Source organism: Panthera tigris, chromosome B3 (genome assembly GCF_018350195.1).
Source record: "Panthera tigris isolate Pti1 chromosome B3, P.tigris_Pti1_mat1.1, whole genome shotgun sequence".
NCBI classification, from domain to species: Eukaryota; Metazoa; Chordata; class Mammalia; order Carnivora; family Felidae; genus Panthera; species Panthera tigris.
Genome location: NC_056665.1, coordinates 118,245,840 through 118,260,736, shown reverse-complemented (window position 1 = coordinate 118,260,736; position 14,897 = coordinate 118,245,840). Strand labels below are relative to the sequence as shown.

At 51.5% G+C, this 14,897-nt stretch overlaps 1 protein-coding gene across 5 annotated transcripts in view; it reads left to right on the top strand.

The window, feature by feature from the left end:
- MIDEAS (mitotic deacetylase associated SANT domain protein) overlaps positions 1-13,382 on the top strand; it is a 67,098-nt gene extending 53,716 nt beyond the window's left edge. For 4 of the 5 annotated variants that reach the window (XM_042990074.1, XM_042990076.1, XM_042990073.1 and 1 more), the window contains exons 5-13: positions 550-616; positions 1,066-1,208; positions 1,313-1,416; positions 1,945-2,020; positions 2,687-2,775; positions 5,343-5,492; positions 7,069-7,281; positions 9,231-9,427; positions 9,824-13,382. In XM_042990074.1, coding sequence (XP_042846008.1) covers positions 550-616; positions 1,066-1,208; positions 1,313-1,416; positions 1,945-2,020; positions 2,687-2,775; positions 5,343-5,492; positions 7,069-7,281; positions 9,231-9,427; positions 9,824-10,004 — 1,220 coding nt within the window. In that variant the 3' untranslated portion in view covers positions 10,005-13,382. Of the gene's footprint in view, positions 1-549; positions 617-1,065; positions 1,209-1,312; positions 1,417-1,944; positions 2,021-2,686; positions 2,776-5,342; positions 5,493-7,068; positions 7,282-9,230; positions 9,432-9,823 lie in introns of those variants that run through there. The other variant, XM_042990077.1, reaches the window with a different exon arrangement.
- The last annotated feature ends 1,515 nt before the right edge of the window (positions 13,383-14,897 follow it).

Here is a 14,897-nt window from a genome sequence, read left to right as displayed (position 1 = left end):
CATGTGGGGCACTAAGATTAGTTCAGGAGAAACTGAGGCAGAGAATCCAGCATGGAAGCGAGGAGATATAAACAGGGTTCTCCTTCACTGCCTTGCTAGTGTGCCAAACGTTTCAGCTTCTTTACTAGAGCAAGCATAGTTTAACGTTGGAGCTAATTCTGTAGTATGGGAGCTCCTGGGGCAGGGACCCAGCTTTGGGTGGTGGTGGTAGTGGTAGTGGTAGTGGTAGTAGCTAATATTTATTGAGGGCGAGGCTTTGTGCATGATTTCATTCAGTCCTCGCATTAACCCTAGGAGGTAGGTAGTAATAGCCCCTTGCAGCAGGTGTGAAAACAGAAGCACCCACGTGCTTGGCAAAGTCACAGTTAGTCGTCACAGTTGCAGGCTGAGGAGCCAGGATTCACCGTGCCTGATTTCCAAGTACGAGTCTCTGTGAGTCACTGCCATGGCTCTTGTGCAAACGGAGCAGCCATGTAGGGTGGGGTGGGGGAGGGGCGGCTTGCTGAAGGCAGGAGGGTGCCGTTCACCGATGTGCCTTTTGTCCCATAGATAGCGCTGAAGTCACCCCACCTGTCCTCTCTGTGATGGGGGAGGCCACCCCAGTGAGCATCGAGCCGTAAGTGCAGCCCTTCCTCTGGCCTATGGTACGAGGGTGGCCGATGGGGTCCAGTGCACGCAGGCCCTGTGAGGAAGAGGAGGGTTGTGTGGGGCCCACAGAGGGCTGAACAGCCTCGGAGATTCTGCAACTGGCTCTGGGCTTTACTGTCCCCACCCTAAAGGAAAGGACCAGCTCGGTTTGAATTTGCCTCTGAGTATCGGCAGGGCAGTCCAAGAGACTCTTTCCCTATCTGTAAACTCGAAGCTTCTCCCCTTTCCAACCTCTGGGCACTACCAGGTCCCGTTTGCCAGGCTGTTCTCACGGAAGCCAAATTCCTTACACTCAGCTGAGGTCTTGCTGTGCTCAGCGTCTGCGGACTACCCCCTGCATCTTCTCCCATCCCAGAGAGAAAGATTCCCTGTGCCCGCGAGGTGAGGCCTCACTCCCTGCCCTTTCCACCCCTGCAGACGGATCAACGTGGGCTCCCGGTTCCAAGCGGAAATCCCCTCCATAAGGGATCGTGCTCTGGCAGCTGCAGACCCCCACAAGGCCGACTTGGTGTGGCAGCCGTGGGAGGACCTAGAGAGCAGCCGGGAGAAGCAGAGGCAAGGTGAGAGGGGGCCTGCACCAGCAAGTGAAGGTGGGCTGTTGGACAGGTGGGTGGGTTAGGCCCTGAACGAGATTTCTTCTCCTCCCCTCCCACGCTTGCTCCAGTGGAAGACCTGTTGACAGCCGCCTGCTCCAGTATTTTCCCTGGAGCTGGCACCAACCAGGAGCTGGCCCTGCACTGTCTGCATGAGTCCAGGGGAGACATCCTGGTGAGACGATGGCCCTGGTGGGGGGAGGGACCCTGAGGGAGGCTGGCATGGATCCATGTCTGCTGCCCAGGAGCCAGGGCTGCTGGCCCACTGATTGGAGGCAGGCAGGAGGGTCTGACCAGGATGGGGGTTGTAGGGGCTCCACCGAAGGTAGTCGTAGTTCCAAACTCCAGACTTTGCTGCACAGGGTCCTCTTGTCTACCCTAGTCCCTGATTCTGGGTCAGTGGGTCCCCGCCCTCAGAAAGGCTGTCACTGAGGCCTTTCTCCACCTATGGCTGTCTGTCCTGGGGGCCACACGTTCTCTCTTAAGAGGCCCTTGGCCTGGTTCCTGAGCAGCTCCACCCTCCGTGATCTTGCCATCCTGCCAAACCTCTTGCCCCTCAGCAGTTACACAGGGTAAAAATAAATGCCCACCTTACTACTCAGAGGGTTGAAGAGGCCTTCTGAATTGTGCCTGGCACCTAGGAGGCTCAGCCTACCACTGAGACCCCTGCAGGGCACTGACCTTTTCCTCACTTCCCCTTCAGGAAACGCTGAATAAGCTGCTACTGAAGAAGCCCCTGCGGCCCCATAACCACCCACTGGCAACTTATCACTACACAGGTGAGCCTGGGACCTGGAGCCTCAAGGTCTCCAGCATCAGTGGGGCCCAGCTTGGTGCTGAGTCACAGCCCTGGATGGGGGTGAGGAGGTCGGGGGCAGATAAGCCAAGAGCCGGAGTGAAAGAACTGACACCAAAGATGGGGTAGTTCTCAAGGGGCTTCCTGTGCCCTGAAGGGGCAGAGAGAAAGGCGTGGGCAGGTGGGAGCCCATGCAGGCAAAAAAGCCCATGGCAAGGTGCAAGGGACAGGAATCTAGGGAGTGCCGTCCCAATTGGCATCCGGTGCTTGGAACTTAGACAACCCCTGGAGTGCCATGTCCCATCCTGGGCACTGTGCTTTTAAAGGGACAGTGACCAAATGGCATAATCACAGCAGCCACCGATCCCTGTTGAGTGGTACCTCTTGTGTGTGCCAGGCAGAGCAGCAAGGGTTCCACGTGCATTATCTCCTTGAGTCTGCACCACAACTGGTGAGGTGGCTTGTGTGACCAGGTCCCAGTTCCCAAGCGAGGTGATTGAGGCTCAGAGGCTAGTAAGTGGCGGAAGCAGAAATATGGATCCAGCTCTGAATGGCTGCAGAGACCGTGGACGGATGACTTCACACTTTTCTGCTGGCCACTCACAGTCCCATCCACCTCACTAACCCTGGCTCCCGCTTTGCCTTACAGGTTCTGACCAGTGGAAGATGGCTGAGAGGAAGCTGTTCAACAAGGGCATTGCCATCTATAAGAAGGATTTCTTCCTGGTGCAGCAGCTGGTGAGCTGGGGCTCTGTTTCAGGCGCAAGAGGCAGCCAGGGGCCGGCTGTGTGATTTGGGGCTCCCTCTGCTGGTGGTGGCCCTGCAGTCTCTCTGAAAAAGCAGGTTAATGCCACTAAGTATTGTCGGAGAGAATTTTCTAAACAAAACAAGGGGAGAAGATTGGGCCTTTCCTCCCCTTGGTTCCGAGCCTTCTTCCCTCATGTAAAGGTAGTATGGCCATGCTGGGGGTGGGGGTGGGGAGTGGGGGGGTGGTCTCAGAAGGAGGCCTGAGTGGGCAGACCCAGTGGTGTCAGACTTCAGAGAGTGACTTGCCTGAGGCAGAACAGGAAGAGAAGGAAGGCTGCAGACTGAGGTGAGCCATTTCCCAGGGGGCTGGAGTACTTCAAAAGCCACAATCAGTAGGTAGAGGAGAGGTCACCCTAAGATGAGGGGAACTGAGAGCCAACAAGTGACTGTATAACAGACCGGGCTGAGGGGGGCCCCCCACTGCCTTCTTCCTGTCAGACCCAGGGCTTCCTTCCAGTAACTCAGCTGACCGAGCAGAGGAGGCCAAGTTGACTTTTCCTAGATTGAATTTATCTTGCCTCTCCCCATGTTCTTCTGGGAGAAGATTGTTTTGCTGATCCAAGGACCTACATCTTTCCAGCAGCCCTGTCTCATAAAATCTCAGCTGTACAGACCACCGAGGGAATGGGGTTTCCAAGAATGTGCCCTTTCCTCCTGGAATTGTAGATTGTGTCAGGACAGCTCTGGGGACTGGGCAAAGTGCGGATGAATTCTTCTACAAGGGCCCTGTTGTGAGGACAGTCATTTGCTGGGTTTCAGTAACATTCCATTCCCCGATTGGGCAATATTTCTGCGAAGTACACGCCTGTGAAATTCACTGTGGTGCCCCTAACGCCTTAACGAAAAGAGCAGACTGTTAGTCACACAGATGATCAGAGAGAATTGACAACAAAAGTGTAAACAGGATCTAATTAGTAAATCTGTGACTTGGCCATTCCTGTGAGATACAGCATATCTGTTTTCTCCTCAGGCGCAGAGAACTCACTGACCCCTTGGGCTCTGTAGACAGACTTCCCAGCTCCCACTGCAGCCCAGCAGTTGGCAGAGCAGTCTGGGAGCCTGGGGGAGAAAGGGCAGAGTCAGAGCCTTTAAAGAGCCTCTGTGTGTGGGAAATCTGTCCGGAAACTAAACCCAGTAGCCAGATGGATTTGTGAAACGGGAGCGCGCTAGGATTTCAGATCTTGGGAGGCCCTTGGAAGTCATCTTACTCGTGAAGAGACTTGCCTGAGGTCACACAGTCATTTAGTGGCAGAGTTAGGAGTGAGACTTAGGCCTTCTGCTTCCTTTTCAGGTTTTTCCAGAGCTTTCTTGTTAGTCTCCCTTGAATCCCTCTCTGATATAGGACAGTTTAACATTCTTCTATCCTCACTTGTCAGTTGCTGTTCCCTGGGAGGAATGACAGTGTTGCCCAGATTGATGAAGGGAGTCTGTGTTGCCGGGTCTGGGCTGGCTCTGAATGGGGATGGTGTCCAGACTTTTTCACCCTTAACTGTTTACTTTGAAAAATTTGAAACTTACAGAAAAATTGAAAGCATAGTACAGTAAACACCCACGCATTCCTCATTTAGATTTACCAATTGTTAACACTGGTCACACTTGCTTTCCCTCTTTCTCGGTCTATACTTAAATTTATATACACGCTTATTTCATTTCTCTGTGTTTTAACTAGTCATTAAAAGTAAGTTACAAGCGGTTCCTACGTGGCTCAGTCGGTTGAGCATCCAACTTTTTTTTTTTTAATGTTTATTTATTTATTTTGAGAGAGCGAGAGCAGGGAAGGGGCAGAGAGAGAGAGAGAGAGAGAGAGAGAGAGAGACAGAATCCCAAGCAGGTTCTGCATTGCCAGTGCAGAACCTGATGGGAGGCTCGAATCCATGAACTGTGAGATCATGACCTGAGCCAAAACCACGAGTCAAATGCTTAATCCATTGAGCCACCAGGGTGCCCCAAGTGACAAACTCTTGATTTCGGCTCAGGTCATGATCCCAGAATATTGGATTGAGACCCATGTTGGGCTCTGTGCTCAGCATGACACCTGCTTGAGATTCTCTCTCACTGCCCCCCCCTTCCCTATACCCCTCTCCCCTGCTCATGCTCTCTTAAAAAAATTTTTTTTAAAGGTATGTTACAGACTTGATCCAAATATCTCTTAAAAACAAGGTTATATATTCTTGCAAAACCATAATACTATTATCATACCCAAGAAATTTAAACTAATAATATTCTCTAATATGCAATCCCTATTCAAATCTTCCCAATGGCTCCATGTGGTCCTTTTTGGCTTTTTTTTTCCCCTTCCTAATAGTGCTGAAGTGTTGTTTAATTGAATTAGTCAGTGGTTTGTTCAGAGAAGGCATTGGAGAAATGCTTGTATTTCTTGGGTTTCTTGGGTTTAGCATTTGGGGAGGAGGGGACATGCATGGATGGGAAAGGCTGGAGAATCTCCAGGCAGATGAGCTGAGCCAGGAACTCTGACCTCAGTTTTGGCTTCAAATCAGATCCAGACCAAGACCGTGGCCCAATGCGTGGAATTCTACTACACCTACAAGAAGCAGGTGAAAATTGGTCGCAATGGGACGCTAACCTTCGGGGATGTGGATACAAGCGACGAGAAGTCGGCCCAGGAAGAGGTTGAAGTGGATATTAAGGTGACTCCCTTCCCAGCCTCAGCTGCTTAGAGTCCTGACTGTGTCTGGGGCCGAGGGCTGAGTTGAGAGCCTGGGGCCAAGCTCTCTGGAAGCCCCTGGAGGGTAAAGAGAGCAAGGCAGTGTCCCTGACAGCCCCAAGGAGCTGACGTCCTGGGCACTGGACCTAGCCCTTTAGGTCCCCCTCTCTGTCTGTCAGCGTCAAGGTAATAATACATTGTGTTGATGCAGAACATTGGGGAATTTTCCCACAATATCTGCATCAGCACTGACCTCCTGTCTCCTCATAGCACACCTCTAATACTGTCGCCCAAACTTGAGGCATTCTTGTACAACCATCATGAATGTGTCATCTCTGCATCCTACCACATGTCAACGTTACTGTTTCTGCGACATCCACATACCACCTGGGCTACTACTTCATATTTTTCTTTAAGTCAACTCAGTTTTTACTCAGGAGGGAAATGTTATGTCCCAATCATAAGCAGAAAACCAGTACTGTTTGCCGTAGAAGGCACTAGCAAAAGTAAATATATATGAGAGTCAGTGTTAAATTCCAGGTAGGTACTGTTACCTGCCAGGGCTCTGAGTCTCAGACCTGACCTTTGGTTAATTAAGTCTGGGGGCTTATTCTGGGGAGTGTGTGACTCTTGATCTTGAGCTCGTGAGTTCGAGCCCCACGTTCAGTGTAGAGATTACTTAAAAATAAAATCTTTAAGGGGCACCTGGATGGCTCAGTTGGTGAAGCGTCCAGTTTAAGCTCAGGTTGTGATCTCGTGGTTTGTGAGTTCAAACCCCACGTCGGGCTCTGTGCTGACAGCTCGGAGCCTGGAACCTGCTTTGGATTCTGTGTCTCCCTCTCTCTCTGCCCCTCTCCTGCTTGCGCTCTGTGTCTCTCTCGCCCTCAAAAATAAATATTAAAAAAAATCTGAATCACAGGAAAAATTATTAGGGAAGCATTAAATAGAGACAAGCAGAAGTTTCAAAAAAATCTCTAAAAAATAATAATAAAGTCTGGAGAAGTATAAAAGACACATTTAGACCTAACTCAAAACTTTATGTTTGACATAATCAGGATTGAAAAGAGAATGCTATTTAATTCTGTGTCCACATATCCATCTAACATCATGTTGGGGTTATAACTCCATACTTGCTGACATGCTGCATGAAGACAGGGAGTGGTTTGGTCCCTCTTTTACAGACGGGGAAGTGGGTGGAGTTCCCAGAAGCATTACAAAGACAGTTTAGAACTGGAGCTAAGGCTGCTGTCTGCTCCTCCGGACCACCTTGCCGAAGGATGTGTCTGTCTCTTGGACTGGCATGCTCCCTTCCTGCCCCGAGCTCAATCTCAAGTGCTCAGTCTCTTCCTGAGGGCTTTCAGGGCTCAAGACTCCCTCTTCTTTCCCAGGCCGACTATCTGGGGGAGGATATAGAATTATGTAGTGCAGGAGGCTGGCTGGGCCAGGCCAGGCAAGCAGGATGAGCAGGGACTAGTCGTCCCCGGCTGGGTCAGAATCGGAGCAGTATGGCTGTGTAACTAGAGCTCCAGGCTCACTGCCCTCATTCTTATCCCCCATAGACTTCCCAGAAGTTCCCAAGGATGCCTCTTCCCAGAAGAGAGTCTCCAAGTGAAGAGAGGCTGGAGCCCAAGAGAGAAGTAAAGGAGCCCAGGAAGGAGGGGGAGGAGGAAGTGCCAGAGATCCAGGAGAAGGGAGAGCAGGAAGAGGGGCGAGAGCGAAGCCGGAGGGCAGCGGCTGTCAAAGCCACACAGACACTACAGGCCAATGAGTCGGTAAGTGTGACCTCCACTAGGGGAGCCCAGGGCCAGGAGGAGGGCTGGAGCTGGGCCTGGGGGTGAGGGAGGGAGGGCAGAACAGGAACATGGTGATGATGATCATCGCCATGATGGCAGGAAATGTACTAAGTACCTTACGTTTTTAACTTATTTAATCCTCATAACCCTATGTGGTAGGTACTGTCATCATTCCCATTTTACAGATGAGGAGATGGAGGCCCCTAGATAAGACAGCTGGTAGGCAGCCTGACTCCAAAATTGTGCTATTAAGTTTTTATACTATACTGCTTCTGTACCTGAGACTGAAGAAGAAGGCCTTGTGAAAACCCAAAAGGTGTGTGGGACGTGGCAGAAGCATCTATGAGTTGTACCTGTGGCAGGCTCTCCATAAGAGAGCTGTGTCCCTGACAAGAATATCTGACAAGAATGAGCTGAAACATTGGGGTGCCTGGGTGGCTCAGTCGGTTAAGCTTTGGCTCAGGTCATGATCTAGTGGTTCGTGAGTTCCAGCCCCTTATTGGGCTCTGTGCTGTTGGTGTGGAGACTGCTTGGGATTCTCTTTCTTTCCCTTTCCCCCACTTGCATTCTCTCTCTCTCTCTCTCTCTCTCTCTCTCTCTCTCTCTCTCAAAATAAACTTAAAAAAAAAAAAGGGCTGAAACAATGAGAATCATAACAATGGCCCCTCTCATAGGTTCTCTGCAAAGTGCCTTCCTTTCCAGTATCTCATTAATTCCTCACAATAACCCCATAAAGTGTTAACCCCTACCTCAAAGATAGACGGAACTGAGTTCAGAGATGATACGTGACTTGCCTGAGTTCCTGCCTGCAGTCCTCGTAGTGAAGTCCTCTGTCCACCATATCATAGACCAAGAAACAACACATACCACCAGAGGTGTTCCTTGTCGGGGAGATGTCCCCCCAAAGAGAGTAGGGATTACTATGAGAGCCTTACAGATTTTTTTGTGTTGTACACTCAGGCTTGCAGGAAGACTCCAGACTGTTTGCTCCCTTCTGAGCCTGGGCTGTGCTCTTTCTCCCAGAGCTGTGCTCTATGTGCAAGCTTCATCAAGTCCTGCTGACTTTTGGGAATACTTCCCTAGGAGGGTCAACCCCATGCACACACTTATGACTCCTAGCGGCCATCTGAGGCTCCCCTAACCCAAGGCCTGTGATTCCCCCCAAGCACCTCTCCAGGTCTGTTCCAGGTGTCCTCCACTCTCCATCATCTGCTTGGCATTTCTCGTGGTGACTCATGCTGTCTGTCCCTTTCACTAGATTTCAAGCTCCCTGAGAGCAGGGGCTCCTGTCTGTCCCCTCTGTATCCCCAGCATATGGCACCGTCACATGGATTTGAATCTGATTTATGGAGTTAAGGCATGAATGGATGGACTAAATGACTGAAGACATGAAAACATTAATTGAGACACCAAGACCCCCTTCAGATAGATGCAGGGAGACGTCTTCTGGCAGCTTGGGCTGTCCCACAGGATTACTGTACCAACAGCTTTGTAAAGATACAGTTGGCCAGGGGCGCGTGGGTGGCTCAGTTGGCTCAGCGTCTGACTTCGGTCCGGTTATGATCTCGTGGCTCTTGAGTCTGAGCTGTGCATCCGGCTCTGTGCTGACAGCTCAGAGCCTGGAGCCTGCTTCAGGTTCCATGTCTCCCTCTCTCTTTGCCCCTCCCCAGCTTGTGCTGTCTGTCTCTCTCTCTCTCTCTCTCTCTCTCTCTCAAAAATAAACATTAAAAAAAAAAAAAGTTGGCTAAAGACCCAAATGGGCTGGCAAAAAGCAGTGAGTACCTTGTCACTGAAAGGATTCCAGTGGATTCTAGAGGATCGTTTGGCAGGAGCATCAGACCTTTAAGAGCCCTGTGTTCCTGAGATGCCAGAATTCAGGAACCTCTCTTCCCCAGATCTCTCACCTCTCCTTGTTTGATCCTCTCCAGGCCAATGACATCCTCATCCTCCGAAGCCATGAGTCTAACGCCCCTGGCTCTGCTGGTGGCCAAGCCTCAGAGAAGCCAAGAGAGGGGGCAGGGAAGTCACGGAGGGCACTACCTTTCTCGGAGAAGAAGAAAAAACCGGAGACATTTAACAAGACCCAGAATCAGGAGAACACTTTCCCTTGTAAAAAGTGTGGCAGGTAAGATGCTAGGCCCTGCCTCCCTGGGACCCAGCAGGGTGGCCACGGCTGGGGGCCAGGAAGTGTGCTTTCCAGGGGAGCTTTCGCCTTGTCATCTGATTGGCTCCGAGGGTTTCTAGGGCAGTGACGTCACTTGGCAGCTCTTAGAGGAGGGGGTGACAGCACTGGATCCGGAACCCTTCAGTTCCCTAGGTGGAAGGTGGAGCGGGCCGTGTGGCCCAAGCCAGTCAGGCGGGGCCGGGGACCCGCCCGCCACACAGACGCACCCATGCACGGGAGCGCACACGCACACTGCCCAGACACACGCGCACCCGCACGCACGCTCTCTGGTCTGGTGGTCAGGGGGTGGGGGGTGGGGACGGCCCTCTTACTGGAGCCCCTCCTGCCCGGCCGCAGGGTGTTTTACAAGGTGAAGAGCCGCAGCGCCCACATGAAGAGCCATGCAGAACAGGAGAAGAAGGCTGCCGCCCTGAGGCAGAAGGAGAAGGAGGCCGCTGCCGCCGCGGCAACCGCAGCCGCTGCCTCTCCGCACCAGCCCGCGCTGCGCGAGGAGAGCGGCGCGGGTGAGAGGGGCTGACGCCGCCGGGGCTCAGGGGCCCGCCCCTCGCCCTGGACCCCCGGCCCTCCCTGCACCAGCCTGCCCGAGCTCCTGCGAGCACCCTGGAACCTCCAGAGGGAGAGAGGAGAGATCACGTGGACTTTTCTCGGAAGAACAAGACAATAAAATAAACGGCTCTTTTATTTATAAAGGCCCCAGGAGCAGTCGTCTAGGCTGCAGGATCCAGTTCTCTTTGCATTCTGTCTGTCGGAAGTAGTCCTTGCGCGTTCCTCCAACTGCACTGCGAAGGCCCCTGCTGGCTGGGGCTGCCCCTCCGGACGGGCTCCAGCGCCGCCACTGCTGCCTCCCACGCTGGGACCGCTGCTGCCGCGCAGCCTCTTCCGGTCCTCCTGGTTTCCCCTGCTCCCCTTCGGTCACCATGGAGAGCCAAGCAAGCACAAGCTCACCCTCCTTGCAGCATTATTCCCGCCCCCGCCCCCAGAGGACCTCAAAGGCTGCACAGGCCCTGCCCCAAGCCCCGAAAAGAGGAACTCCCCTGGAGGGATTGTGGTGGCCGTCTCCGAGAAGGAGCTCAGCCTGGTACCTGTGCTGTCCCCTACACGACAATGTCCAGGCCTAAGCTGCTCCGGTGACCCTGTCCTCAGGCCACCACCTATGGGAGGAAAGCTACCAGAATGCCTATAGGGCAGAGGACAGGTACCTGTCCCTTTGCTGCTCTCTACCGGCCTGCTAGGGCTGTGAAGTTTTCTCAGATATTTGGGGAAGGGGCCAGTGTCGGGTCTCAAGCTCTCAGTCTGCTGGAAGGAAGGGAACTGTGCAGAGGGTGGAAGTTGTAGGGTTGGGCTGGAGAGAACTTTTGATAAGCCCTGGCTCTTCCTGCTTCCCACCTTTTTGCCAAACACTTTTGGTCCCCGAAGGCTGCTAAGGGGGTTTATCCTGGGCCCAGCCTGTTCCCTCTTGCCGCAGGTTCCTTGCCTGCGTATGTCCTGCCCTTGGCAGCTGCTTCCTCACCCCATCCCACCTGGTCTAGTGTGGATATCCACCGCCCAGCCCCCGGTCCTACATGCTGGAGATTTCTGGATCCTTCCCTGGGAGGGGGAGGTCTCCTAACCAGATTGGACAGGAGCCTTCATTCCTCGACTTGTGTCATTTGGGAGCTATTTATTTATTCTTAATATTTAATTTTTAACATCCTCTCAGGGACCAGGGGCCTCTTGCTTTCCAGAGGCCCAAGTACATTTATCCCAAAATAAGGCACCTTCTTGGCATCCGCGCCCCCCCCCCCCCCCCCATTCCTAAGACCCTAAGGTCCCTCACCTCATTGCTCTGGAAGCTGTTGCCAGTAGGGGTGATTAGTAGCACTGAAAGAGGGTGGAAAGGTGGAAGGTGTCACCAAAGCCACACAAAGACCAGCAGGAGCAAGGGAGATCAAAGGCAGTTCTTATTGCTACCTCTTCTCTGGCTGTATTTTCAGATTGCCTGAGGGGATTGACTGGAAGCCAGAATTCTAGTTTTGTTTCTAGTTTGAAGAAGCCATATTTGGCATGGAGTCACTGAAGTGAAGTGCTAGAAGGTTCCAGAGGCCTCCCTTGCCAGTCCCATAGAGGGCTGAGTTATTTTTCTGATCTTGCTACTCAAGTTTAGTTGTGTTAGAAGTTCTAAGTGAATGCAAGTATGTTGCAAGAATGCAGGTCAGCATGTTAGGAAGGAGCCAAAAATTCTACTACTCTCCTTACAAGATAGCCTAAAGGCGCCATGTTGGTAGCTAAGAGTGGGGAGGGAGTTTTGTTTCTAAACTATGCACTAACTGGTGTTTTTCAGCATTGATTTATGCATTAATATGGTTCTTCAGGACCCCAGATATGGGAGCAACATCTTTCTCCCCGCCAGACTCCAGGACCGCTACATAGATCTTCAACTTCCCAGTTAGTTTCCTCCAAAGGCTTCTACAGACTCAATGTCCCAAGATCGCAGAAATCTGGTATACCCTCCAGAAATAGAAGGGTAGCAAATTTAGGCTGTCTGCTAAATCACTTATGTAATAAGAGTGCCTTCGCAGCTTTGCCCCAAAGTGCTACTTATGTTTCCCAAGGTTTTTTCTATTTAAATATAATTTAGTTTCAGGCCCCTCTGTGGACACATGGTAACAGGAACCTCCTTCGTTTAGAGTGATTCTCCTCTTCTAAGCTCATAGAAATCAGACTAGGTGAAATGTTGGTGGAGAAAATCAAGGTGGTACCTCTGTATTAATTCCACCAGACCCTGTATTTTAGAAGCGTTCATGCTCCAGGATGGATTTACATCTAGAATATAAGGTGAAAGTTAAAACGTTTAGAGGGCAGATGCAATTGTTCCAAGTGACCTGCCAATAAAGTAGGTGCAGCCATAGGAGCTGGGATAGGTATATCCTTTATGGTGCTTTCTCCCTGTGAACACATTAGGCTCATCTTGTTTGTGTTTCTTCCTTTTTTCTTCTGTTCAGAGCTGTTTAAGAAGCTAAATGACAAACACCTCCAGCTTTATTATGCCCTCCCCACACCATTTCACATATCCATCTTCCAGTCTCCATCTACACTTCGCTAAGGGCATGAAATTAACCTAGTGCCTGTGTTCCAGACCGTTTCTGAGGTCTCTTACCCACCCACGGAGTCTGTGCTTCAGTGCACTGGCCTCCATGCCTTCAGCAGCCCCCCTCACAGCTAAGGTACACCCTCATCCCTTCTGCCTCCCCACCTCCACCCCTGGCACAGAGGTCGTGTGCTGCTTATGTCTAAAAGAAATCCCCTATATTTAACTGCCTCAGTGACCTAACCTCTTTCTTCTCATGTGCCAGATGTTAAGATGAAGGAGGAATACAACACATACTCAAGCCTCAGCTGTTTAAATATATTTTCTCTGGGGCTCTCTTTTTTCGAACGGTATTTATTACCAGACTAGCAAGCCTAACTCCTTAGGTTTACAGGAAGTATGCATATTTTTATAAAACAATTGTATGTCCTCCCCATATTTTGCTGTGTTAATATTTGCCTCTAACAGTTTGCAGCTGTTTCACCTTTTCCTTGTTTGTCTCTAAGTTGAAGGCCTTGTTTGGAGGGGACAGCACAGGAACAGCCTTGACAGTCTGTAATTATTGTACAGATATTTTAATAGCATATAAATAAGTATATTCCTTTTATTTTGGGGAAAAAAACATCAGACACTGCCTTTTGTGTGTTTGCTGCCTGTGGCACCCTTTTTTAAAGACTGTTACATATTAAAATAGTGTGTATATATATATATATATATTACCTCTTTTGCTGTACAGTTGTGATAGACCAGACTGAAGATTTTATTTTTTGTGTGCTTTTTATAAAAAAAAAAATAACACACTAAAGTAAATCTTGCGGATGTGATTGTAATGTACCTATGTAACTTATTTACTTTTGAATGTTCTTCTGTATCTTTAAACCTTTTATTAAATAAGGTTTTAAAAATTCAGAGTTGAAGGCTGTGTTCTTTTGGAGAGATTTTCACCATCTGGGATCGACTAAGTAGGCCTTGTTTTGCTTGCAATGTATTACTTGACATTTGGAACCACAAGGATTCTCTTTTCATCAGGTCTTTGTCAGTGATGCCGGGAGAGGAAAAATAACACGCTAGTGTTTGCCTGTTTGCAAAGATTACTGAATAGACACAGATCTTTTTACATAACTTTAGACAAGAAAGAGTCTCAACTCAGTGTCTCACACAAAAATATGTACACGGCACACTTCCAACGTGTTAGTTTCATTGACCTAAAGTATGGAGGGTGCAGAATGCCATCAGGTGGCACAGGGAAGTCGCGGTGCTAAAGATGATATTTTCCTATGCAGCGGCAGGCCAAGTTTGCCTTGACGGATGCATTTTCAACAATATCACCTTAACTTCACTCCAGAATTGTATTACCTTTTAAACACGGTGCTTTGTTAGGAAAAAAAAAAAAAAAAAATCCGGAAAACGTGAAAAAGGAAATGCGCCATCAAAGTAACGCCTGGAGACCCTCGCTAGCACCTTGGCAACCGCTCGACCCCGAGAACCACGGGAACTCGAGGAACTCAGGTAGTCAAGGCCACCGTTGCCATGGTTACGCTCCGGGGCGGGGCGGAAGCAGCTCACTGGGCCTGCCCCGCTCCCCACTGCGGCAGTAACGCCTTCGCTGGCTGCGGATCCCAGGACCTGGCAGCGGAGCTGCGCCACACCGCCGCAGCCCGCCGCAGCCGGCGCACCGCCACTCCTGCCCGCCCTTGCGTCGCTTCTCCGTCCTCCTGGCGCCTCCGCTGCCCGTGTCGTCGTTCCTCGGCCACCTCGCCGCCTGGAGCCATCACTAGGTCTGCAAAGAAGCCACTTGCGGACTGGCCCCGCCGCCGCCGCCGCGACCTCAGAACAATCTCTTCCTTCGGGGACTGCGCAGCCCTTGTCTGCAAAGCAGCCGCTCCTCGCCCAACTGAAGGCCGGGCTCCGACCGCGAACGCCGGATCAACAGCGGGAGCAAGCAGCGGGTGCCCGACGCCCCAGCTGCCGAGAGGAGGCGGCCACGCCCCGCGACCACACCCCGGCGCCTCTTCAGCCCCGCGGCTCCAGGCTTCGCCACCCGCCGTCGCTCCTCGCCTTCTGCGCTGCGACACGACACCCTGCGTGCGGGTGGGAGACCCGGGCCGCAGACCCCGACCGGAGACGCAAGATGGCGGCGGACGCGTGACTGACTGCCAGAGCATCCCAGAGGCTTCGCTCGGAGAGCCAGCCGAAGGACTGACTTTGCGGGGCAGCGAAAGGACAAGAGGAGGACTCTGGTGTCATCTGTTCATTGTGATCGCGTGAAGCTTGCCTCCCTCGGGCATATTGGGGGGAGTGTCTGCTGCTGTCCTAAGTCCCAGAGCACAGGGAGCCACAGTC